Source organism: Epinephelus fuscoguttatus, linkage group LG19 (assembly GCF_011397635.1).
Source record: "Epinephelus fuscoguttatus linkage group LG19, E.fuscoguttatus.final_Chr_v1".
Lineage (NCBI taxonomy): Eukaryota > Metazoa > Chordata > Actinopteri > Perciformes > Serranidae > Epinephelus > Epinephelus fuscoguttatus.
The window spans coordinates 27,391,254-27,416,294 of record NC_064770.1 but is presented as its reverse complement, the minus strand read 5'-3'; the positions used below and the strand labels follow the sequence as shown (position 1 = coordinate 27,416,294).

Sequence of the window (25,041 nt, the reverse complement as noted above, 5' to 3'; positions counted from 1 at the left end):
GATGAAATAATGTTTATTTCTTTCTTTGTTCATTTGCAATGAAAAAAATTAAAATTTATTAATTTTTTCCTTTTAGGGGCATGAGCGCACAACAGACATTGGTGCCCTATGCTACTGCCTATGAGGCAGGTCTAAGACCTGCTGTGAACTCCGTTGTGTTTCTAGGAGTATTTCGGTTGTATGTATGAGAGTGTTTCAACTGTGTTTGTAAAACGCATTTCAGTTGTTTGTATGAGAAGATTTCAATTGTATATGTAAGAGCATTTCAGTAAAGTATATGAAAGCGTTTCAGTAGTGTGTGTGAGAGCATTTCAGTAGTGTATATGAAAGTGTTAGAGTAGTGTGTGTGAGAGCATTTCAGTAGTGTATATGAAAGAGTTTCAGCAGTGTGTGTGAGAGTATTTTACTTGTATGTGTGAGAGCATTTCAGTAGTGTACATGAGAGCATTTCACATGTGTGTGTAAGAGTGTTTCAGTAGTGTATGCGAGCGAATAATTTTTCAGTAGTGTGCGTGAGAGTGTTTCAGTAGTGTATGTAAGAGCATTTCACATGTGTGTGTGAGAGGTAATTCTGAATAATGTCCCTGGCGGCCCCTCATAGTAGATGGTGGATGGGTCCAACAAACACAAACTTTCATCTGAGAGAGCAGTGTTCGCCTAAGATACCAAAACCTGTTCTTTAGTCCGAAACATTTTTTTTTTATTTTGAAAGAGACTGTATGTAAACTGTAAATTTCCTATGAAAATGGAAGCGTACTTTGAAAGAAGACAATGTAGTAAACAGGCACAACTTGACACAGTGTCCGAGAACATCAACAACCAAAGCACTCAGGATACCTTGCACGTCGTACGTGGACGTGGAAAGTCCATGACCAAACGTCAATATGTGACGAGGTCAGAGTGAGAATGTGTTGCTTTAGTTAACAACAGCTCCCTTCTAAAATGAAACAGTTTTTGTAATTGCTGGAAATGATTTAAGCTGCAAGTGTACTTTTAATAATTCTGTTTTGATTGGATTTATTACACCTGGTTGATATTACTGTTTTATTACTGTAAGCATCTGCATAATCAAAATAAAGTAACTCATCTGTAGTTAAAGTGTTCTGTGCTCATTATAGGCCTACTTGAAGAGTTTCTTAAATAATCCTGTAGCCTAGTCTTCACAGTGATGTAAACTTCCAGATTGTGTGCGACTGAGTTAGATCTATAGACAAGGCTCTGATGGGTTGGTCGAGACTCATAAATTAACATTTCTCTAGCAGCAAAAGTAAACTTGGCAGCAGTGTGAGTCACTTCCAGTGGGCTGCATTACAACACAGTCTACTCATGGACAAGAGGGAATGAAGTCAAAGGAAACTAGTGACGCACTTCAGTACTATCATTTATTGTGGATTCAGCCGAGCAGCAGTACTGTAACACAATGTCTCATTATAAAGCAGTTTCAAACATAGACAGAATATGTAATCAAGAGACTAAAAAAGTTACACTTCTGAACCTAATTTAGCCCAATTTTAACCTAGACATGTCTTCTGACCTGCTCATCACCAGATTCATGATTAGGCTACTGAGAGACTACAACACTAAAATTACCAGCTAAGACAACAAAACACACTAGCATAGATAATGCATAATAAGTATGATACAGCTTATTAATACTTCATCAGCAAAGTAAGACGAACCACTAATGGATACTCTGTGTATTACATGTATGCAAATAAAAACCAAAAAGCCCATTTTATGCTACAGACTGACTTTTTTCTCACTAAGATTGAGTGAGATTTGTCTGTAAAGTAAGATTTGTCAGCAGTATGGAGGTCTACTGGTCGTTGACAAAGTCTTCTCCTAAGTTAATGATGCATCTCAGTGCACTCAGTATCAGTGTATCATTGTCATCGTCTGTGTCGATCTCTGAGTGGTAGTTCTTCACAGGAAAGATGCTGTACAGTGGAATACCCAGCACCACCTTTATTTTCTCCATCTAAATACAAACAATTCAACATTTAAGGAATGACAGCAAAGAGCTGATCAAAGGAGATTTTTGTGTAATGTAATGTAAAACAGACTTATATTCCAACTTGAATAACAACTCATTCACCTTTATTAACTTACCTGTTTCTTCAGGTACTTGCTCTTATACACATTCTGTATGCTTTTTTTGACCTCTGGACAGGCTTCATTCATTTTGGTGAGAATAGCCACTTCAAGAATTCCTGCCGATACAGAGCAGAATCCAGTTTAATCAAGATATTGTTTGTCAGGTTATTGGATTAAACTTATGAAACTCAATAACTAACCCTATAACTCTTACCCATGTCTCTGGCTGCCAGTCTGACATCCTTCATCTTATTCACATGTTCATCACTCAGGATGCTTGATGTCTCAGCAGAGATGACACAAACCAGAACATGAACTTGGTCCTTCAGAGTGGGGTCATTGTTGTAGTAATTATCATCCTCTGTTATTTTACAGAGAGGACTGAACTGGAAAACAATGTGAAATTAAATTAAAAAAAATGACCTTTGCATGTAAATAGTTTCCACTTTTTGATTTTTGTAAAACTGTTAGTGCTAAACAGATCTCAAAGCTGGACTGATTTACTGAAATATATCCAACAGAGTTTAATGAATTCAGTAGTGTATCCATCTTTAATGTGTCCCATCATGGCCAGTTTGATGTCTTCCACAGAAACTCCTCTGTTGGTATCCCTATCAAGGCCCATGATGTCAGTGAAGACAAAAGGGTAAAACGTCCCTGGTCCTCCTTTTTGGATTTTGTAACTTTTGTACTGTAACACAGAAAAGTGCAGTTATAAGGACAACAGTGCCACCTATTGAGTGATGGCCATATAGCAGTTTGTGTCTTGCTCATCAGTTTCATCACAACTAGTTGCATCACTGCTGCTCGTCTGATCTGTACACTGCAATGCATAAAAAGTAATACAGGCTTCCCTACATGCTAGAAAACTTTCTGCACACTGATGCCCACTGAACACAGCTGGTGGCCTCTTTCATTTTTTTGGCCCTGCCCCTCAGACAGCTTCAGTCCCCTAGTGACTGCAGTTGTCATTACAAGTGCATGCAAGAGTTGTTCAAGTTTTACAGTGCTTGAAATACATGACCTTGATTAAACCACATTCAAAAGCGAGTCATACTTTTAGGGTGAAGCTGTCGTGAGAGATTGCATCTGCCAAAGCCCGACCAGTGACATTGCCTTGTAAAGCGCTGTCAACAGAGTTGAAGAAACTGGACCTTCCAGAACCAGTGGGTCCATGAATCAGAATTCTGAGCTGCTGGACCTCACTGTTATGAGGCTGATAATCACTTGCAAACTGCAGGTCTCTGTCTTTGTTACTGTTCAATAAAGAAAAGGTTAGATTAGAGTTTTGATTTAAGATAAGATAATCCTATATGGCTCTCAAAGAGGGGAAATCTGCATTGTTACAGCTGCAACGGGGACAGTGCAAAAGAAGCAGCATCAGTTAAAAAAAAGCAATGTATAAGAAACGAGTAAACAGGAAAAGAGCAAAATATAATAAACAGACAGACTGAATGGCTGAGTTCACATTACTGCACACAGAAAGTATGGATATTGAATAGTTTAGTATATTGTGATGAATCCTCCCTCTTTGGTGGTTGTTCCTGTGGTGTCCTTTTTTCTGCTCCTCTGCAGGAGGCAGTCCAGCGTACAGAGGTGTGGCTGGAGGATGAGCCACACCTGAATCCGGTTTTCTGATTTAGCCACTAAGTCGATATAGAGGACTGGATGTATCAGTTCCAGTCTCTCTCTGCTCCTGGCTAACAGGGTTTGTGGGTTATTTTGTCACGTTAGTTTGATTTGCTTTCCCATACACTCACCTACAGTACACCACACATTCATTCCACCCAAGCACTCCTTACATCACTGATGATACTGATTTACACTTTTCAACTTATTTTCTGTAATTTTTAATATTGGTCAAATAAATTGATTTTACTTTAACCAGAATTACTTGTGTGGTTTCCCTTGTTTGTCTGAACACTGAGCCAGTTCATGACAATATACTGATATTGCACATGATTGGTGATTGTCAGTTTTGGTTTGTGCATAGTGTTGGTTGTGAAGTCTGACAGCAGCAGAGAGACAGGAGCTGTAATATCTCTCCTTCACACACTGCAGGTGAAGCATCCATCCATTTTCATCCGCTTATCCAGGGCCGGGTCACGGGGCAGCAGGTCAAGCAAAGCACCCCAGACGTTCCTCTCCACAGCAACGCTTCCCAGCTCCTCCTGGGGGACCCCAAGGCATTCCCAGTCCAGATGAGATATGTAATCCCTCCAGCATTTTCTGGGTCTGCCCTGGGGCCTCCTACCAGTGGGACGTGCCTGAAACACCTTCAGCGGGAGGTGCCCATGAGGCATCCCGATCAGATGCCCAAACCACCTCAACTGACCCCTTTCGATGCAAAGGAGCAGTGGCTCTACTCCGAGCTCCCTCCAGATGTTTGAGCTCCTCACCCTATCTCTAAGGCTGAGCCCAGCCACCCCACGGAGGAAACTCATTTCAGCTGCTTGTGTCAGATTCTTTCGGTCACTACCCAGAGCTCATGATCATGAGGGTTGGGACTTACATAGACCAGTAAATCGAAAGCTTCGCCTTCTGGCTCAGCTCCCTCTTCACCACGATGGACTTGCAGAAGTTGCATCAAACTGCCGATCCATCTCACACTAAATTCTACCCTCACTCGTGAACAAGACCCTGAGATACTTGAACTTCCTCGGTTGAGGTGAAACAGCCTGACACTAAAGGAGCTGCCCAGTGTCCTGCATCTCCCTTAGAGATGATAGACTAGCCATTTTTTTTCCTTTCCCTGACCATCTCCACTGAACATGTCATCACAGAATGACAAAACACAAGGTAGTCTCAACAAATGAGTGTGTGCAGTTGTCCAATTTTGGTCTTAAAAATATTTTGTTGAAGAAAAGCCATTGTACACCAGAGGCACCAAAACATTAAACACATCACTCACCCCCATGGTATGTTCCTCCATTGTTCATCAAAAGCTGACAAAGAGCAAGTGTAATGTTTATGTAATACAAATAAATACATACATACAACATTTTCCATACATTTTGACACAAATGAAGAATGTCTATTTTCTATCTGTATAAGTTTAAACAATGTTCTGTAATATTCTGCGTAGCTTACTCTCAGGAGAAGGTGGGCGGGGTTCAGATTTGGAGAATGTATATCCCATGGCTACAATAAGATGTTGAGGCAACATGTAAAAAAGAAACATTTTTACACCTTATTACCTAAAACCAAACCAAATGTCAAAAACAGTTTTGGGACTTAATATTTCACAACATTTATTTCCACGTTCAGACTCAACATGCTGCATGAGCACACTATCTGTTATTTATGACTATTTTTAATTCTAAATGAAATAGCTGAAAATATACAATAAATGTGTTCAAGAAGGGAAAGTGAAAGAAAAAAGGTTAACAAACAAAATAAGAAAAGGTGTACAGGCATTTTTTACTTTCACCTGATCAAACTTAAGACAGAAATTAAAATTAAATTGACCCACTTATTTTAAACCTGTTAAGACGATTGGGTAAACAGCTACCAGACTCATCTACCTCAAAATGACTGTACTCTCTGGTATTTTCTCGTACTTTGTTCAACCTGTCCATCCTAAAAAAACTTAAATCCAACATTTAGCAGTATAAATATAATTTCAAAGCTTCTTATCTCTGTGGTTGTGCTGTGGAGGTGATGGTTTACTTCACGTAATGCTTCTGAAACTGAGAAATTAAGCTTTTTATAGTTGTCAAAGTCCCTTTTTATCTTGTTGTGACTAAAGAACTATAGTCTCCTGTAGAAAAATCAAAGCAATTAACAAGTGTGAGTTGACGTTCCCAAGTGTGTCGCAAAGACATGGTTAGTATACCTAAGTGTGTCCTGTAGTTGTCAATGCTTGTTTGGTGTTTTCTACATTGATGCGTATCTTTTGAGACCACACAGCTTGTAATATTTTCAGCATCCTTTTGGTTTCCTTTGGGTTGTGTGATTTGACAGAATTTTATCTCAGGGCAGATCGTTAACAGGCATGTGGGGGCTTTGTGGGTCAGGTGTGTCACACCTTGAACTACAGCCTCACATGACCCAAATAATAGTGTTTAATTTTTAAAAGCTGGAAAGTCCCTCCAGAATGCCCAGCCCCCACACAAAGGTTTCAGCAGCTCCTGGACACCAATGGATCCAATGAAAAGCTTTGGAGATACTGAGGTGACTGTCCGTTGTGCAGATGTGTTTTAGTTTCTCAAAGGGCAAAAAACCATGGCAGCAGACTGCCTACCTGAACTGCAGACACTGCTGCATATTTTCTCCATCTACTGACAAGCACCACCCTGTGACTGAGTTTGGGAAACATGCACATGGATAAAGCACCAGGTTGTGCTCTCTCTCTCATATAAGCCAGTGGATCTCCACAGACCCCCGTGTTACAAGGCCCAACTTTACAGCAGGAATAAATATATTTACAGCCTGGTAGAAAAACACTTTTGCTCTCCATAGCTAATTTTTCTCCTCTTCATGACAGCTATAGGGAGTGAACTTACAACTTACCTGTTTACATTTAATTAAAGCTTAAAGTTAATGGCTGGTTTGAGTGACAGGCTGTCTGCCAGTAGTGTCCTCTGCTTCCCAGTCAGATCCACCCCAGCTCCTCCACAGGGCCAGCCCCTCACCCAAATATGGTCACTTCTGACTGGAAAAGAAAACCAAGTTGGACACGGCCGAAATGTTAAATTCCAGGCTTCAAAATCCACAAACCAGTCCACAAACCAATGGGTGGAGTCACAGTCACAGGTTCATTATTTATACAGTCTATGGTATGGACTAGTTGGAATGAAACGAAGGAAACTAATGACACATTTTATTGTGTTTGTTATTTATTGTGGTTTTACCTGAACAGCAGTGCTGTAGCACAATCTTTCAGTATAGAGCAGGTCCAAACACTGAAACAGAAATCACTGTTGGAACTAAAGATAAATGTAGCTAGTCATCTAAAAACAAAGTCTATGCCCAGTTTTAACCGAGACGTTTAGCTTTCTTTTGACCTGTTTAACAGCAGAAATTACCACCTGCATCAACAAAGCATAACCAACTACTTTATGATTCTAAACTCCAAATGCATATCATCCCAAGACCCAAACTTTTATTTGTATGTCATAAGATATGTAAAAAAAAATCCTCCGCACACTGACATGGACTTTACTATCGGAATTTAATGAAGGGAACAACGCGTTTCGCGTTTAGCGTAATCAGGTTCACCTCATCAGGTCTGACCTAAGCATTCTCAGGTGTGTTTAAATGCTTGCTGGTCACATGACCAATTTCGTTTTTTCTTTTTTTCTCTTTTTTTCTCTGTTTGTCTAAGCAAGACTCAAAAAAATATACAAAAACAATACAATTACATACATCATGAAGTTGAAAAAGTATGCATCAACCATGGTATAAGTTAAAAACATAAGAATTTCAATGCATGAATAGCAAAGTCTACTGACACAATCAATATTACACAAAGCAAGGATAGACATTGGAAAATACTAGAATGTGACCCGAGCCTAAACCATCTATCTGCCTCCAGACCTCTGTTTTGTTTCAAGAGAGGCAGAAATGTGAGAGACACTGTTGTCAGTTCCATGTATAGTGAACCAAAACAAACCAACTGGCTTTCTCAGCAAGTTTATGGGAATTATAGATGTGGAAAATGTGCACATTGTGCCAACACATTTGATACAAAAACATTTAATCATCCCCATTCCGGAAAGAAATATAATGTAAAAGAATTTATCAATTGTCTTTCCACTCATGTAATTTATGTGCTTATTTGCCCATGTGGCTTGATGTATGTTGGTCAAACAAAGTGTAATCTGAAGTTGAGGATTGCTGAGCACAAAGCGGCTATCGGAAATAATAATTTTGATTACGCCATCGCAAGACATTATAAAGATAAAAATCATGGTTCTACAGCTTCCCTTAGATTCATTGGAATTGAAAGAGTGTTGCCTAATCCGAGAGGGGGGAACATCATTAAGCAGCTCCTGAGAAGGGAAGCGTTTTGGATTAATGAACTGTCTACTGTTGAACCTTTTGGAATGAATGATTCACAGGATTTGAGTTGTTTTCTTTAACCTGTTTTTGCTTATTTTTTGCCCCGTAGGATACATAAAAGAAAGCTTAGGAAAGCTGTACTGTCCTATGTAGGGAAAGTCGAGCCTGCACTATCTGCGGAGTAGTGAGTAAAGGATAGACTTGCAGGATATATATTATCAATGTATATTATTCATGTCCTGTTATATGGTTCCTCTGCATAAAGGTATTTGTATATAGGTACTGGTGGTCTCAAGCTAGGATAGAATAATTTGTAGTAATTCTACCTCTTATCCTCGCTTTGTGTAATATTGATTGTGTAAGTAGACTTTGCTATTCATGCATTGAAATTCTTATGTTTTTAACTTATACCATGGTTGATGCATACTTTTTCAGCTTCATGATGTATGTAATTGTATTGTTTTTGTATATTTTTTTTGAGTCTTGCTTAGACAAACAGAGAAAAAAAGAGAAAAAAAGAAAAAATGAAATTGGTCATGTGACCAGCAAGCATTTAAACACACCTGAGAATGCTTAGGTCAGACCTGATGAGGTGAACCTGATGACGCTAAACGCGAAACGCGTTGTTCCCTTCATTAAATTTCGATAGTAAAGTCCATGTCAGTGTGCGGAGGATTTTTTTGCATATCTTATGACTCACATTCCTGCTGCCTACCAGCACCTGACGATCTGTGGCTGTGCAAGGAGATTTCATTGATTCCAGTTTTATTTGTATGTATTCTTAATTTCTCAAACCACTCTGGATTAGTAGGACCTGATAAATATAGTCCCAGTTTCCTCAAAGGAAACGACAGTAAAGTCCCACTGTCCTGCCATCTTGTTTATTATGGATAAGTGTATTGTGGTCTTACTACCACTAGATGACACAATGATGTGTCGATGTACATTGAAAACAGGTGCAAGTTATAGTATGTACATAGTACAGTATGAGGTATACAGTCCAGTAAACCCAAAATATAATGTCCTCATATGAGGACTCAGGGTCTCAGGAGGATATTGAGAGTGATCCAAGCCTGCTTTATGCACATCTAGGTTTTAACTGCCTCAGGTTGATGCACAGCCTATTTATACTTTATCCAGCAAGGTAGAAGCGACACAACATACCATATAGCAGATACTGTATGCATTACATGCATGTAAATACAAGCCCTTTATGTCATTCCTGTTTGCAAATAGACTTTTTTCTACAGTGTGATAAAGCCTCAGCAGCAGTATGGAGGTCTACAGGCTGTTGACAAAGTCTTCTCCAAAGTTAATGATGCGCCTCAGTGCGCTCAGTATCAGTGTATCAGTGTCATCGTCTGTGTCGATCTCTGAGTGGTAGTTCTTCACAGGAAAGATGTAGGACTCTGGAATACCCAGCGACGCCTTTATTTTCTCCATCTAAATTTTAACAAATTGACATTGTTAGAACAAAGCAAAGCGCTGATCAAAGGAGATTTTTGTGTTACATTATTGAAAAGTAAAGCAGAATCAAATTCCAACTTGAATAACAACTCTCTAGAAACCTACCTTATTCTTCAGGTGCTTGCTCTTATACACGTTCTTTATGTCTTTTTTGACCTCTGGACAGGCTTCATCAATCTTGGTGAGAATAGCCACTTGGGGAATACCTTCCGACACAGGGCAGAATCCAAGTAAATCAAAATAATCTTTGTCAGGTTACTGGATTAAACTTATTAAACCCTATAACTCTTACCCATGTCTCTGGCTGCCAGTCTGACATCCCTCATCTTTTTCACATGTTCATCACTCAGGATGCTTGATGTGTCAGCAGAGACGACACAAACCAGAACATGAACTTGGTCCTTCAGAGTGGGATCTTTGTTGTAGTAATTATCATCCTCTGAAATTTTAGCAATAGGATTGAACTGAAAAACAATATAAATTCAATTAAAGAATGACTTTTTGCATGTAAATGGTTTCTACTGTATCTAAATATATAAAATAAATAAATAAATAAAATTATTGGTTAAAAAAGATCTCAAAGCTGGATTGTATTACTGAAATATATCCAACAGAGTTTAATGAATTCAGTATATTTTACAGTGTATCCATCTTTAATGTGTCCCTTCATGGCCAGTTTGATGTCTCCCACTTTCGCTCCTGTATTGGTATCCTTATCAAGGCCCATGATGTCAGTGAAGGCAAAAGGGTAAAACGTCCCTGGTCCTCCTTTTTGGATTTTGTAAGTTTTGTACTGTAGGACAGAAAAATGCAGTTATGACAACAGTGCCACCTATTGAGTGATGGCCATATAGCAGTTTGTGTCTTGCTCATCAGTTTCATCACAACTAGCTGCAACACTGCTCATCTATGTGGTTGAATTATGATAGCAGGTGCATGTAAAAAATTTGAATATTAGGTAAAAGAGTTACAAGCAAATTTGGTGAAGTTTCACGCTCAAAAGTCAGTGATTCATACTGTTTGGGTAAAGCTGTCCGCCACTGCATCTGCCAAAGCCCGACCAGTGATTCTGCCTTGTAAAACACTGTCAACAGAGTTGAAGAAGCTGGACCCCAGAGGGTCCATGAAGCAGAATTCTGAGCTGTTGGACCTCACTGTTATGAGGCTGATAATCCTTCACAACCTGCAGGTCTCTGTCTTTGTTACTGTTCAATAAAGAAAAGGTTAAATGTTAGATTTACTTGTTTAAATCAGTTTTACATATGGTGTGCTTTGCCGTTACACCCTTGAAATCAAACTATTGTGTCTCTCAGGCTGACAGCAAAAAGTAAAACATAACAACAGGCAGGCTTAACACATGACTGTGTGCAGTTGTACAGTTTTGGTTTTAAAGATAGTTAGCTGATGAAAAGCCATTAAACACCAGAGGCACCAAAACTATTTAACACATTACTCACCTCCATGGTATGTTCCTCTATGGCTCAGGAGAAGCTGAAGTGCACAAGTTGATGTAATATATAAGTTACATTTTAGGGGGAGAAAACTTCACATAAATTAAGAATGTGTCATTTACTGTCATTATCTTTTTTAGTTTTAAAAAATTTCTAAGTATCTTACTGGGGGAAGAAGTGAACTGTCTTTTCACCCAATTCATCATTGCTACAATTAGATATTAAGGCAACATGTTAACAAGAAACACTTTATAGAACCTGCGAGCCATCTACATTTCCAAGCAGCATCTACAATGCAGTCTCATTCATCCTACCGATCGCGTCTGCCGCATTCATCATACTTAGTTTGATGAACAACAGACAACAGGGGACTTCTGCTAGCTAGCTAACCAGCTAACATTACGAGGCAGCATAGTTATACTAGCTGGCATGTTATCGTAATGTGAAAAGTCCGACAATTTTGCAGAACAGGACAGATGACAGACGCCAGATAGTGCGGGCTAGCTACCTAGCTAACCAGCAACCTGACGACAGTAATGTTAGCTATGTATGAACTTTTCCCCCCGTCTCTTGCTCAGTGGTAGCCATGGCGACGTCTACCCCTCACTGGCAAGTCAGCATCTGAAATCCCTCGCTCAAAAGGGCTAGTTTCATACCCACTACTCCTCGTTATGCCCCCTACCCCTAACCCTAACCCAAATGTAGGGATAGGGCCAAGGGGTAGGGCTAAGAGGGGGTACTGGGACGGGCCCAAAGAGTCAGGTATAAAAGCCAGGCTGACAGTGGTAAGGACACAAACCACGACAAGGAGCCTGCAAGGTACAGCTGAACACCATTCAGGCTTCTTCACACACCACAACTTATTCCCACATCCCTGGAAGTGTTACAAACAAAGCATGGCTGCTGGGCTTTAGAGTAGGTCAGGGTAGAGGTGTCAGTAAAAAAAGAGTCAGCTGATGTCACACCTAGTCTGTTTAATATACTCTCCTGGGGAAGGATCAATCAGTAAATTAAAAGACAAATACCCATTCAGAGAAGACAGAAAGGGATGCATCACAGTCTCATGTTTAGATGATTATTAATAATAGCCTATTACTACTAAACTGTAAATCAGTTGTTTGAAGTTTACAAAAACTCTGAGGAAGGCTTTTCAAGAGTGGCTGTTAGCTACACTATCTGTGTCGAGGTGTCTACACGGCGGCTGTAAGCAGCTTAAAATGCTGAAATCAGACCCAGCCTGTCCAAGAGTAATGTAGTGCTGTAGCTCAGTTCTCAAAAAGTGCTTGAAAAGTAAGTTAGTAACTGTAACAGTTAGTCATTCTTGTGTGGTAGTAGCCAGTGCCATGTAACCATATTCAGCTTGACATGCAGATAAAGCCATTGTTTGTTGTTGTTGGCTGACAGTCATTTCATTAACAGTGTGTTTGTTATAGACATAGTTACTCAGTGTGAAGCCATTTCCCTGAGGTGATCATACAACTTTCTATGTCACTTTCTTTCTGTTTCAAACTAAACAATGACTTGTTCAGATTGCAGCCTAGTATGTGGTGGAGGGGATGAAGGCTCATTTATACTCCCTTTACGTAGGAAAATAGTCTGTTACAAACATTTTTAAATGCCACTGCTGCCATACTATCATTTGCCTTTATGATGCATAGATACAGCCAATAGATGACACTAGACGGCAGAGTCAAAAGTTACACACAACACATAAGGCGACAATGAGGGGGGTTGTAATATTCTACCTTTAAATGGAGGCAGCATCGGAGACAGTGGTGGTCTGTGCAGCCATTATATATCATCATATACATTACACACATCTTACCGTATTAGTATATCTTATTATATATTACCAACTTATTCCGTTATGCCATTGTTAAATTTCTTTGTCATCTCTTATGGTCGCATCTTGCTTGAAGTGCGCTACATTGTCTCCATGATCTCTGGTGGTACACCTCCATTTTGTCTGTATCCATAAGCTTTCAGAAAATGTGCATAAATATGGACGAAATGAAAGCAGAGTGCAGACAGAAGGCTCAGTCAGTCTCTGTGTCTTACATTGAGCAGAAATAGTCAATGGTCAAAGATCCGCTGGAAATCGGAGGAAGATGTTGCAGCTTGCACACCATCGCCAACGGAAATGTTTACGGTTGCGCAGGCCGTGGAGATGCTGAAGGACTCCGACCCCGACGATTCCTGTTTTGATCTACATTCTGAATCCAATTTGGACGAAGAAGCAACGAGTCTAGTGGGATGAAATCTCCATGTTGGTGACAGTGACACATGGACAAGACGACCACAGAGGAGGGGGAGACAACAGAGCACTGCGCGATCACTGAATGTGGCAATGTGTTTCATTATTATAATCATAATTATTTTCATTATTATAATTATTATTATTTTCATTTATATTCCTTTCATTCAAGATGACATAGGGAAATAAGAAAAAAAGTGAATTGATTTTGTACTTGAAAGTGACTGACTTTGACAAAAAGACAATTTTCTCCACTTTTTGTCCAAAATGTTGTTTTCTTTAAATGAAAAAGCACAAATTCAAGAGTTGATAAAAAAAAGAAATGGAATACGATAGAATAAAATGTTTTCTGTGTTTAAAAACGGAAGGTCTCTTCTTTAGTTTTGTGTATATACTGTTTACATAGTCATAAAAAAATATTCTGTGGGTCTTGAAAGATTGGTGAATATAATCAAAAATGCTGGCCGTGTCTGTCAACTTAAAAATAATACTCTGGCAGGGAAAGTGTTAATGAAGATGCTTTCTCTGCCATGGCACAGTCTGTTTGGAGACTGCTCTGGCGCTCATCCACTGGCTGCGTGTGACGATGTTGATATTATCTGGCAGCTTGCACTGTGTTGTCCTGCCCGGAAGCTGTGGTTTCACTGTGCTGTCCTCATTATATGTGCTGTATGTAACTTGAAAGGTAAACACGTTCCTGACTCTGAGGACCGTTGTGCTCTTGTCCACAGGTTAAATGACACTGCAAGGAAAGGTGAAACGAAAAAATATACAAAGAGCAGAATTTAGTCTATGTTTGATTTTAACATATACAAATACTCACAATGTAAATCAATATCAACTCAATGTGCACATGAATTAAATCTTCCTGTTTTCACTTGTATTACTGTTTTTTCAACTCAAAGTGTAATATAGACTAAGCACAAAAAGTAAGGACATTTGTGTTTGGTAGATTATTTCTTTGTTGTAACAATGCTTCTTAGCAGTAAATATTATACCACTGGAAAGCCTGTTTCTGTAAGGAACATGCATTTGTGGGATGAGCAGCAGAGCTGAGCATGAAAAATTTGCCAAATCTTCTCTGCCAATGCCAAACAGCTTTTATTTTGCTGCTGCTACTGACTCTTGCTTTGAGCTTCTGGTACCCCTGGTTGCTGACAATCAAGTGCCCACACACCCACATACTCTGCTGCTCATCCCACAAATGCATGTTCCTTACAAATGTGGCACCATTTTAAAGGGAAATAAACAGGCTAGAAGCCAAGAAACACTGTTACAACAAAGAAATAATCTGCCTAACACAAATTTCCTTACTTTTTGTGCGTAGTTGCGTAACATTCCTTTAAATGTAATCAATTGTCTGTTCATGTATTTACTTGTAATGATCCTTTAATGAACTTCAAAGGGCTACTTTAGGCATCAGGTGTGTGCAGATACCACTGGATTAACTCAGGTGCAACGAACCAACATCACTGAGAGCCATGCTACCTTACTTCCTGATTACTAGTCACATGACATAACATCATGTTACTGACTTCTGTAACTCTTAAAGTGACCACAACAGAATTCCCACACACATAAAAAGCAGAAAAAAATGATTCAGACTTGAAGACTTTTCCATATGAACTTATTTGTAACAAAACAATTGTATTACTCTGCTCCAGTCCTTTGAGGACCCCCTCCCCCAGTGCTTAAAACATTATTATTTGACCTTTGAGGAGTTTCTTATAAGTCATATGGTTTACTGAGAATAAAGGTGAATCTTACGTGGCATATCATAAAGACACCTATCTTCGTTTTTCTCACTTACAGTGTTTACATAGTAAAGTCCATTGTACACTTTGACGTCAAACTTGGGACCGTTCTTGTGGATGAGCTGTTTACACCCCTGCTGAAAGTTGACTGAAGCTCCTTGAGCTGTTGCTGTAAGCAAACGTAGATACTGAAGACAATGCGACCAGCAAACAGCACTGAAGTGAGACTTATAACCTAATTTCTTAGGCAAAATGCAAATCCTCCTTTCAAACTGCATCATTGAAAACTGAATCGTTTTAAAATCTTAATTTGTGGCAACCTCAATTAAGATTTTAAATAATGTTGCTTGATGCTTTATGGGTTGTGGTGTGTTTTTCCGATGGCTTACAACCATTTAAACATGTTGGTGAGGAGTCTCAGTCATCAAGGTCATGGTAATCTTAAGTGCCAAATCACTGGGAACTGAACTGGGTGTGAACCTTCACAGAGTCCTTGAGGTCATTGACCCACCCAGCCATTTTGTGTGTCATTTGGGTTAGGTGGGTCAAGGTGTGAACGGATGTTAAGACATATGGGGAGGGATCTCAAGAGTGATAAGAGGTGTTCTAGGCCACCTCCTCTGTTTAACGAGGGTCGTTCCAGTTTGAAGTAGATGGAGAATGAAAGCGAAAGCAGGAGGAGAACTGATAAAAAGACTTTTCTCCAAAGAATGCAGTGTCACTGTGTCCAGAGCAGCTACATAAAGGTAAGAGCTTTCTGTTACGCCTGTCTTCAGTTTAATATGCTGTTCTAATTGGGAAGCAAAAGTGCACTTTGTTTATTATGTGATGATTTGTGTGCTCAGTAACAGAATACAAATCAGTTAACTTTTAGGAAAATCCTTCAAAGTGAGTAAACTCTCTTCATGTTACTGTAGTATAGTTACTCTTATGGTGTTATTATTATTCTTTTCTCAAAGTTGTAAATGTTCTGTAGAGCTATAAAATGAAAGGAAATGAAACCTCAGTCCTGAGTTTGACCTATTATGGTTTATGTTTAACTAATTTTATTTTACTGAAATTTAAACTTAAAAGCTATACTTTGAAATACTTGAATTATAATTGTTTTTATTTAGCAATGGTTTTACCTCCTTCCTGTCTCCTGTTATCATTCTCTAGTATGTAATTTGTTACTTTTAAAACATTTAAAACATTTTACTACTTAGATAAGAGTCTCCAACTTATGTTAGCATTTGATTTTGAAATGTCTTCCTTTACAGCTATGGGGGGAGGTGAGTCTTTACCTTTGGCGCTTTCACCTTCTTGAATGATGTTCCAAATATTGCAAAAGTTATTTAAATATTGTGATGATACTATTCATGGATAATTCTGATATTAAAATACAGCATTGTCTTACTGTGTGGTAACATATGTTATTTGCTCTTCAGCACTTTTGAGTACGCCATGGAGGAATCTGCCGCAGTGAGTATTAATACATATAAAGTCTGTGTGGTGCCATTTTGGCCTCGATGTGTGGCTCTGCTCCTTGACATATCACTGAAGTGTTTTGTTGCTGTGTTGACTGGTTGATGTGTGTGACAACAGAGCAGCAGTCACAGTGTGGCTAATGGATTTAATAATAAAAATAACACAGTGTTTTAATGCAACGATTTTCCATCATGAAACAGGAACAAAGAGGAAGATCTCGATTTTGTGAAATTGTACAAACCTGGATACAAAAACCTCAAACATCTCAGAATTCTTCTCTATGGACCAATTGGTGCCGGCAAGTCCAGTTTCATCAACTCTATTGACACCATTTTACAAGGCAGAATTACCGGCCGAGCTCCAACAGATGCAATCTCTGGGAGAAGCTACACCACAAAGGTATTTATTACCGTTGATTGTCGTGATTCAAAGCAAAAATCTTCCACAGTTCTTTAAAGTCTATATTAATTATTGATGAAAGTGGATAAAATAGCATCTTGGATTGCTAACCACATTAACGCATTTCCTATGATAATCACAGTTTAGTTTTTTTTAAAACATTGCTTGTGTGATTAGAGTAAGAAATTAAAAAAACAACAGCAGAAACATCCAATCCTAGTAAAGTAATCCATATATAATCTGAGTGTTAACAGTGTTTAATCGATTAAAATGGGCATTAGTGATATCAGTAAGATGGTGTGCCTGCACAGTTCTTTGCTGAATAAAATTAAGCAGTTGCAGATATTTTTGGTTTAAGTGTTGTATATTCATCTTAGATTGGTTAAAGTAATGCAAATAATTGCACCTTCTACTTTACAGTACAAAACTTACAAGATCAAAAAAGGTCCAGAGAGTGTTTATCCTTTCGTTTTCAATGACATCATGGGCTTTGAGCAAAACACTGACACTGGAGTTCTTGTGGAGGACGTCAAACTGGCCCTGCAAGGACATGTGGAAGAAGGCTACCAGGTACAATCCTTTTAAGTCTGACATGATTTAAAGGGGCCCTGTGGAGTTTTAAAAAAATAAATAAATAACATGAATTACATGTACATTCAGTGGGAACTACAAAGCAGAATACATAACTCCTTGAGATCAGGTGGAGAGATCCACCAATCAGTCCTCTCAGGAGAAAATCCAGGAAGAGGAAGGTTATTTAAGTGTGGGAGTGGCCTATTTGAATCCCTTTTGTTTAAGACCATGCTGCAAGATGAGTTTGTTTGCTGATCCTGTGAGTTTATCTTCTCTATCTCCTTTAACTTTCTATCTACAAGATGGCGCCCCCAGTGCGGACGCCTGTTACAGCAGCTCCTGCTCACCGCTGAGTTTTTTTCAATTTCTTTTCATTTAACTTTCTTATTTTGAGTTTTCTTTCAGTTAGCTAGCTAGCACTTATGTTCTGTTTTGTTATGGAGACGAAGACCGCTCTCCTTATAGCGGTCTTTCTCCCATTTTGCTATGGATACGATGGTGTGCGGGGACCTGGCGCCCAGCCGTGCCTCCATTGTTTACACCTGGGACCAGCTGTTAGCACTGCATCACACCGCGGTGCGGCCCGAGGAGAGACACGACATTCCCGGCGAGCTGCGGAGAAGGAAACGGGGATGTCGCGCCGGAGTGCAGCGCCGACACCGGAGGAGACAGTACAAACCCGTCCTCCCATCCGTCGTCATGGGGAACGTAAGATTGCTCCCCAACAAGATGGACGAGCTGTCGGCGCTGACTCGCCATCAGAGGGTAGAGTACCGGCAGACCAGCGTGCTGGTGTTTACTGAGACATGGCTAAACACAGAAGTTCTGGACACGATTGCCATGCTGGACGGATTCCAGCTCATCAGACACGACAGGACAGCGGACAACGGTAAGAGGAAAGGAGGAGGGCTGGCTGTGTTTGTGAATAATAGATGGTGTAACTCTGGGCACATCACTATCAAGCAACAGCATTGCTGCAGGGACATTGAGCTGCTGGCTGTTGCCATGAGACCATATTATCTACCCAGGGAGTTTTCTCATGTCATAATGGTAGCAGTGTATGTCCCCCCATCTGCAAAGGCTGAGTCTGCTTGTGACTTTCTCCACTCTGTTACGAGTAGGCTGTAAACACAGCACCCTCAGGCCCTCCTTCTGATCTCTGGGGACTTCAACCATGCCTGTCCATCCACCACCCTGCCCACCTTCATCCAGTATGTTTACTGCCACACCAGAGACAATAAAACACTGGATTTATTTTATGCCAACACCAAGGAGGCATACCACTCATCCCCCCTGCCCCTCCCTGGGAAGAGCTGATCACAACCTGGTTCATCTTCTGCCTGTCTACAGACCTCTGGTGCAGAGAGAACCAGCAACCTCCCGCACTGTGAAGAGGTGGTCTGAGGAGGCCGAGGAGGCCCTGAAAGACTGCTTCGAGGCCACTGTGTGGGAGGTACTCAGCGATTCCCATGGGGAGGACATTGACAGTATGACATCATGCATTACGGACTACATAAACTTCTGTGTGGAAAACACCGTACCCACCAGGACTGTACGCTGCTTCTCAAACAGCAAACCCTGGATTACTCCAGAGTTAAAAGCTCTCCTGAAGGAGAAGCGGAGAGCTTTTAACTCTGGAAACAAGGAGGAGCTGAAGGCAGTTCAGAAGGAGCTACAGAGAAACATCAGGCGGGGAAAGGAAGGATATAAAGAAGATGGAGGAACAGCTGCAGCAGAGCGACGTCAGCGGAGTCTGGAGAGGTCTGAAAACCATCTCAGGACACAAACAACCAGACTCCCAGGCCAGAGGTGACCAGAAGTGGGTGAATGATCTGAATCTGTTCTTCAATAGATTTGATCAGTCTGCCCCTCCCCTGGCCCAGACATCACGGCTGCAACCCCCCTCATCCTCACCTTCACCTTCCCCCCCACCTACACTCCTGGCACACTGCTTCGACACCTCCCCCACTCCCGCTCCCCCGGACATCTCACCAACCTCCACTCCTCCCCCCACCTCATCACCCCCACCCCCCAGCACACAGCTCCCCTGCTCCAGCTTGTCCTTCACTACCTGTCAGGTGAGAGATCAGCTGAGGAGGATAAAGACGAGGAAGGCTGCGGGTCCAGACGGCATCAGCTCCAGGCTCCTGAAATCCTGCGCAGACCAGCTGTGCAGGATAGTTGAAACCATCTTCAACCTGAGCCTGAGGCTGGGAAGAGTACCACAGCTGTGAAAGACATCCTGCATGGTACCTGTGCCCAAGACTCCACACCCCAAGGACTTCAGCAGCTTCAGACCGGTGGCATTAACATCGCACCTCATGAAGACTCTGGAGCGCCTGGTCCTGTCTCGTCTTTGCCCCGCAGTAGGCCCTTCAATGGACCCGCTGCAGTTTGCCTACCAGCCTGGCATTGGGGTGGACGACGCCGTCATCTTCCTCCTGCATAGAGCTCTTTCTCACCTGGAGAAGCCTGGAAGCTCTGTGAAAATCATGTTCTTTGATTTCTCCAGCGCTTTCAACACCATACAGCCTGCGCTTCTGAGGGACAAACTGGAGCACATAGGGGTGGCTAATCACCTCACATCCTGGATCCTGGACTACCTCACGGACCGGCTGCAGTATGTCAGGACCCAGGATTGTGTATCGGAATTATTTGTCTACAGTACAGGGGCCCCACAGGGGACAGTGCTGGCACCGTTCCTCTTCACCCTCTACACTGCAGACTTTACACACGACACCCCCACCTGTCATCTGCAGAAGTTCCCTGACGACTCTGCCATAGTCTGCCTCATCACAGATGGTGACGACAGGGAGTACACAGAACTGAACCAGGACTTTGTGGACTGGTGCCTGAGCAACCACCTTCAGATCAACACGGGGAAAACCAAAGAGCTGGTGGTTGATTTCCGCAGGCGCAGACTCCTCCCCCTAACACCGGTGAACATCCAGGGAAAGGACATTGAGATGGTGACATCTTATAAGTACCTGGGTGTTCATCTTAACAATAAACTGGACTGGACTAATCACATAACAGCACTGTACAGGAAAGGCCAAAGCAGACTCTACCTGCTGAGGCGGCTCAGGTCTTTTGCAGGGGGGCGCTCCTGAAGACCTTCTTTGACACTGTGGTGGCATCAACCATCTTTTACGGAGTAGTCTGCTGTGGCAGCAGCGTCTCGGCTGCAGATAGGAACAGACTGGACAAGCTGATCAAGAAGGCCAGCTCTGTCCTGGGATGCTCTCTGGACTCTGTGCAGGTGGTGGGAGAAAGGAGGATGACAGCCAAGCTGTCATCTCTGAGGACTAATGACTCCCATCCTCTGCAGGAGGAGATAAAAGCTCTGGAGAGCTCCTTCAGCGATAGACTGATTCACCCAAAGTGTGTGAAGGAACGCTATCGCAGGTCCTTCCTGCCTGGTGCTGTCAGGCTACATAACCAGCACTGCTCACAGTAGACTGCACCATGGACACTTTATGGACACTTTATTGACACTATGGACACTTTATGGACACCACAGCTGTCTGCTGTTTTGCACATACAATCACTCGCACTAGATGTGCTCCCTTTATCCACTGCTCATTTTCATTCGCTGCTGCTCATTATTATCCACTTCCTATTATTTTCATTATTATTATTATTGTTATTGTTATTTATCGCCGACTCTTGGATTTTTGTACTTATTTGCATGCCTAGTTATTTAAGTTTTTTTAAGTCTAATTTTGAAATCTTTAATCTGACTCTTTTTCCTTGACTGCTGTAACACTGGAATTTCTCAATTATGGGATCAATAAAGATGTATCTTATCTTATCTTATCTTAACTTTAGCTTATAGTGGAGTTATGGTATGTATCGTGTGAAATAGGGTATGGTGAATGTGCTAGGAAAGGTAGTATTGGCACGGTCACTACCTGGAGCTCACATAAGCGGAGCCTGGGTTTGTTGAAGGTGGCAGTGCTGTTTGGGCTGAGAAAGTCATGTGTAAGTAAGGTAAAGGAGGTTATTGGGTTCACTGCAAGGAGCAGTGAGACTTGGCATTACATAGGGGAGTGTCTCTGGGATGCCAAAGATCACTGTCTAGCCTTCTGGAGGTGTCGAGGGACCAACTAAAGTTAAAGTTAAAGTTCCATTGATTGTCACACACCTGAATGTGTGAAATTTGTTCTCCGCATTTGACCCATCCCGAGGGAGCGGTGAGCAGCAGCGGTGCCGCGCTTGGGAATCATGTGGTGATCTAACCCCCCAATTCCAACACCTGATGCTGAGTGCCAAGCAGGAAGCAAGCAATGGGTCCCATTTTATAGTCTTTGCTATGACGCGGCCTGGGATCGAACCTATGACCTCCCAGTCACAGGGCAGACACTACTACCACTAGGCCACTCAGCTGGTAGAACTAGATGAAACAATTAGACTATTTTCTTGGTCCACAGCAGTGTTTGGATGAAAGAAGTGCTTCAAGTGGCATCCACATGAATGCCAGGACCAAAGGTTTCCCAGAAGAGCATGGCATTGCAACAAGATGGTCAGTATTGCTGATGTCATCTGTCAGTGGTTTTAATGTTTTGGCTGATCGGTGTATAAATGATGGAAGGATGTATAAATTAAATATTCCAACCTCAGCTGAAGTTCAGTTGTCCACTTCAACACTGTTGACCGCAACAGTGATTTCTTTCCAAGATGCATTCCTCCAACTTCATTTGATGACACTTTTCAGGCTAACAAATAGAGCTAGTTGGTTGAACTGGACATGCGACATCAACATTTCCATTTCTAGCATAGAAAAGTTTCTTTTCTGGGCCAAACTGTGTCTCTCCATATCGTAAACTTTAGGGGTGAGGCCTCTAAACCAAGAATATAAAAGGGCTGGATATGTAAATGTTGATTGTTTTCAGCTGCCACATTTATTAACACTTGATTATTCCTACACTGTTACTGGTGTGATAAGGAGGTTTCATGAATAACACACAAACCAAGATGATTTCTGCACTCAGATCTGCGCTAGTCTGTAAGATAGACTGATATGTGAGGGCCAATGTGTGTATCCTTGAGGTTTGACAAATGCATTTTTTACCTCATTCCCTAACTACCACAGCAAGAAGTCTTCTTTCCTGCCTTTGCATTTCTGCATGTATGATGCATTACTGCCACCTGTAGATCAGGGGAAGAATGTGAAACTATTGGCAGGAATGTGTATTGCATTACCAGCATGCACCTGTGTGCACATGTGCGTCTTTATGTGCATGAGACAAACAAAACAGGACCCACACTATTTCAGTAACTGCATTACTACAGGTCATAAACTCAACAGGGTACCTTTAAGTTATGTTTTTTCACTATTTTGCATGAAACAGTTTTTTAAAAAAACAAACAAAAAAAAAAAAAAAAACATTGCATTGCTCAAACAAAAACATTATTTGACTGCATTCTCATTTTCTTGTAGTTTAAACCCAAAGATCAACTGGAGGAAGGTGATGAAGGCTACAGGTCATCTCCCACTCTGGATGACAGAGTTCACGTTCTGGTTTGTGTCATGCCTGCTGACAAAGTCTCTTTAGTAGATGATAAAGTGGTGAAGAAGATGAGAGAAGTCCGACTGGCAGCCAATGAACTGAGTAAGAGCAGACAGCACATAATAGCCCCTTTTCCACTGCAGGAACTTTTATCATTTGCCCAGGATTTTTGAAAAACCATGGCACGTTTTCACCAAAATTACCCGGTGAAAAAACTTTCCCTCAACCAAGTGGATGGATGACAAGGTCCAGGCTCTTTTGAGCGTACTTGCCGAGGAAGAAATTCATCGGACAAATCAGCCTGATTTGAATAAACTTACCGGAACTTTGAGGTGCGGTGGAAACACAAATCACACAGATTACCAGGAATTCTTCTACCTGGGTAAATAAATTCCTGGAAATAAAGGTTCCTGGAAATGTTGGTGGAAAAAGAAGTAATTATTACTCTGTATGGAATAATGGTGCCAGATGGGGTTTTATGACTCAGAATACAAAACAAATGCTTAAAATACTGATTAGCTTTCTGTGTTGACAGATATTCCCCAACTGGCTATTCTCACCAAAGTTGATTCAGACTGTCCAGAGGCAAAAAAAAATCTAAACAATGTCTATAGGAGCAAGTACCTAAAGAATCAGGTAAGTTTGTATTGGGGTTTTTCTTAAGCATTTTTAGACTTGTAATGTTAGAATTAAATTTCCAATTTCAATCTCAGTATTTCCAAAAATCTCTTGTCACTCTGTGATTTACTAATGAACTAATATACTGTTACTTTCATACTCAGGTCGACAAATTCTACATGTTGATGGGGATTCCACAAAACTGCATCTTTCTTGTGAAGAACTATGAGCCAGAGCCCAACATCAGTGCTGACATGAATGCACTGATAATGAATGCACTGAGACAGATGATTACCTTTGGAGAAGACTTCCTCAGCGACCCGTAGACCAACATTCTGCTGACACAAACCTTGGTCAAAGCATGAAAACAAAGAAAGTTTAATGAATTATGCAATCTTTGTTTATGTTGCATTATACACCAATCAGCCAATATATTAAAACCACAAATCAACAATCAAGCTTTTTCTTTATTAAAATATATTAATAAATTTATTAATATGCTATACTATGATTTGTATTGTGTATATTGTGTTTATACAATATATATATATATATATATATATGTGTGTGTGTGTGTGTGTGTGTGTGTATATATATCTATATCTATATATATGTATATGTATATATATCAATCCCACTCTGGGGTTGAGGTGAATAAAATAACTGTGTTGTGACCTAAATAACATGCTGTTGCTATCTGCAGAAAGTATTAAAGCATGAAATCCCGCATTTTTAATGTACGAAAGCATCCTGTATCATAACTACATGTGTGCCGTTTGTAACAAACCAAACCGCGTGAAAATCAGTTGAAAATTCAGTGAGTTATTCTATTTTACTTGTGCATACAGCTCCTTCCTCAATAGAAGTGAATGCACTGTGGAGGCGAAGCAAGACCCATCCAAGATGGCGGCTGGCGAGGACGTCGGCTCCAATAGGCAGCGGCAGTCAATGCGGCATCTATGTATATATGTCTATGATTTCTAGCATGCTCGCTAATCACGTTAGCAGTTGTGTTGGAGCTGGAGATATCTCTGTCAGCAGAATTAAGTGAGGCAGTGGGGTTTTTATACGAGCAGGAAGTGTGTTCTGTTTTAGTTCAATGGTGGTCATTATGTCTTTAGTTTCTGATAATGACTTTAGTTGTTCTTTTATCTCAGACATGTTAGGATGTTACACACCTTGACATGTTTCAGCAGAAACTTCGGCCTTCCTCAGAAGTGTCACTTGGTGGTGGTTGTGACATGTCTTTATCAGCTGAGCTGTCAATCATAAGACAAACAAGATCAATAAAAGAAAAGGCACAAGAAACCTACAAATCAGCTGTAACAGACCACTGCAAAAGGGAAATCATCTTATGGACTGGGACAAGGCCAGAGTCATATGCACTGAGGACAACAAATACCGGCGCTGGATCAGGGAGGCTATTGAAATAAGGTAGCGGGGCCCAGGGA

At 40.9% G+C, this 25,041-nt stretch overlaps 3 protein-coding genes across 3 annotated transcripts; 1 reads left to right on the top strand and 2 right to left on the bottom strand.

The window, feature by feature from the left end:
* Window positions 1-1,816: 1,816 nt before the first annotated feature.
* Window positions 1,817-6,360, bottom strand: LOC125879658 (interferon-induced protein 44-like). Its single transcript, XM_049561626.1, has 6 exons — window positions 6,338-6,360; window positions 3,152-3,350; window positions 2,635-2,785; window positions 2,309-2,482; window positions 2,110-2,210; window positions 1,817-1,978 (listed from the first exon to the last, which is right to left on the bottom strand). The coding sequence occupies exons 1-6, from the start codon at window positions 6,358-6,360 to the stop codon at window positions 1,817-1,819; spliced, it is 810 nt and encodes a 269-aa protein (XP_049417583.1).
* A 3,009-nt stretch (window positions 6,361-9,369) lies between these two features.
* Window positions 9,370-11,027, bottom strand: LOC125879657 (interferon-induced protein 44-like). Its single transcript, XM_049561624.1, has 5 exons — window positions 11,022-11,027; window positions 10,205-10,357; window positions 9,857-10,028; window positions 9,670-9,770; window positions 9,370-9,540 (listed from the first exon to the last, which is right to left on the bottom strand). Exons 1-5 carry the CDS (start codon window positions 11,025-11,027, stop codon window positions 9,379-9,381), a joined length of 594 nt encoding a protein of 197 aa, XP_049417581.1. The 3' UTR covers window positions 9,370-9,378.
* Window positions 11,028-16,284: 5,257 nt separating this feature from the next.
* On the top strand, window positions 16,285-24,022 carry LOC125879656 (interferon-induced protein 44-like). The gene is made up of 7 exons (XM_049561623.1): window positions 16,285-16,294; window positions 16,451-16,484; window positions 16,691-16,889; window positions 17,310-17,459; window positions 22,903-23,074; window positions 23,508-23,608; window positions 23,755-24,022. Exons 1-7 carry the CDS (start codon window positions 16,285-16,287, stop codon window positions 23,914-23,916), a joined length of 828 nt encoding a protein of 275 aa, XP_049417580.1. The 3' UTR covers window positions 23,917-24,022.
* The last annotated feature ends 1,019 nt before the right edge of the window (window positions 24,023-25,041 follow it).

Coding starts and splice junctions, on each gene's coding strand:
- LOC125879656 (XM_049561623.1), top strand. Junction 16,890..17,309: donor GGAGAAGCTACACCACAAAG/GTATTTATTACC, acceptor TCTACTTTACAG/TACAAAACTTACAAGATCAA. Junction 23,609..23,754: donor GCAAGTACCTAAAGAATCAG/GTAAGTTTGTAT, acceptor TTTCATACTCAG/GTCGACAAATTCTACATGTT.
- LOC125879657 (XM_049561624.1), bottom strand. Junction 9,771..9,856: donor ACTGGCAGCCAGAGACATGG/GTAAGAGTTATA, acceptor CTGTGTCGGAAG/GTATTCCCCAAGTGGCTATT. Junction 9,541..9,669: donor GCAAGCACCTGAAGAATAAG/GTAGGTTTCTAG, acceptor GTTAAAATTTAG/ATGGAGAAAATAAAGGCGTC.
- LOC125879658 (XM_049561626.1), bottom strand. CDS start 6,360: ATGCAGCAGTGTCTGCAGTTCAG. Junction 3,351..6,337: donor CAGCAGTGTCTGCAGTTCAG/GTAGGCAGTCTG, acceptor TTTATTGAACAG/TAACAAAGACAGAGACCTGC. Junction 2,483..2,634: donor ACACATTAAAGATGGATACA/CTACTGAATTCA, acceptor ACATTGTTTTCC/AGTTCAGTCCTCTCTGTAAA.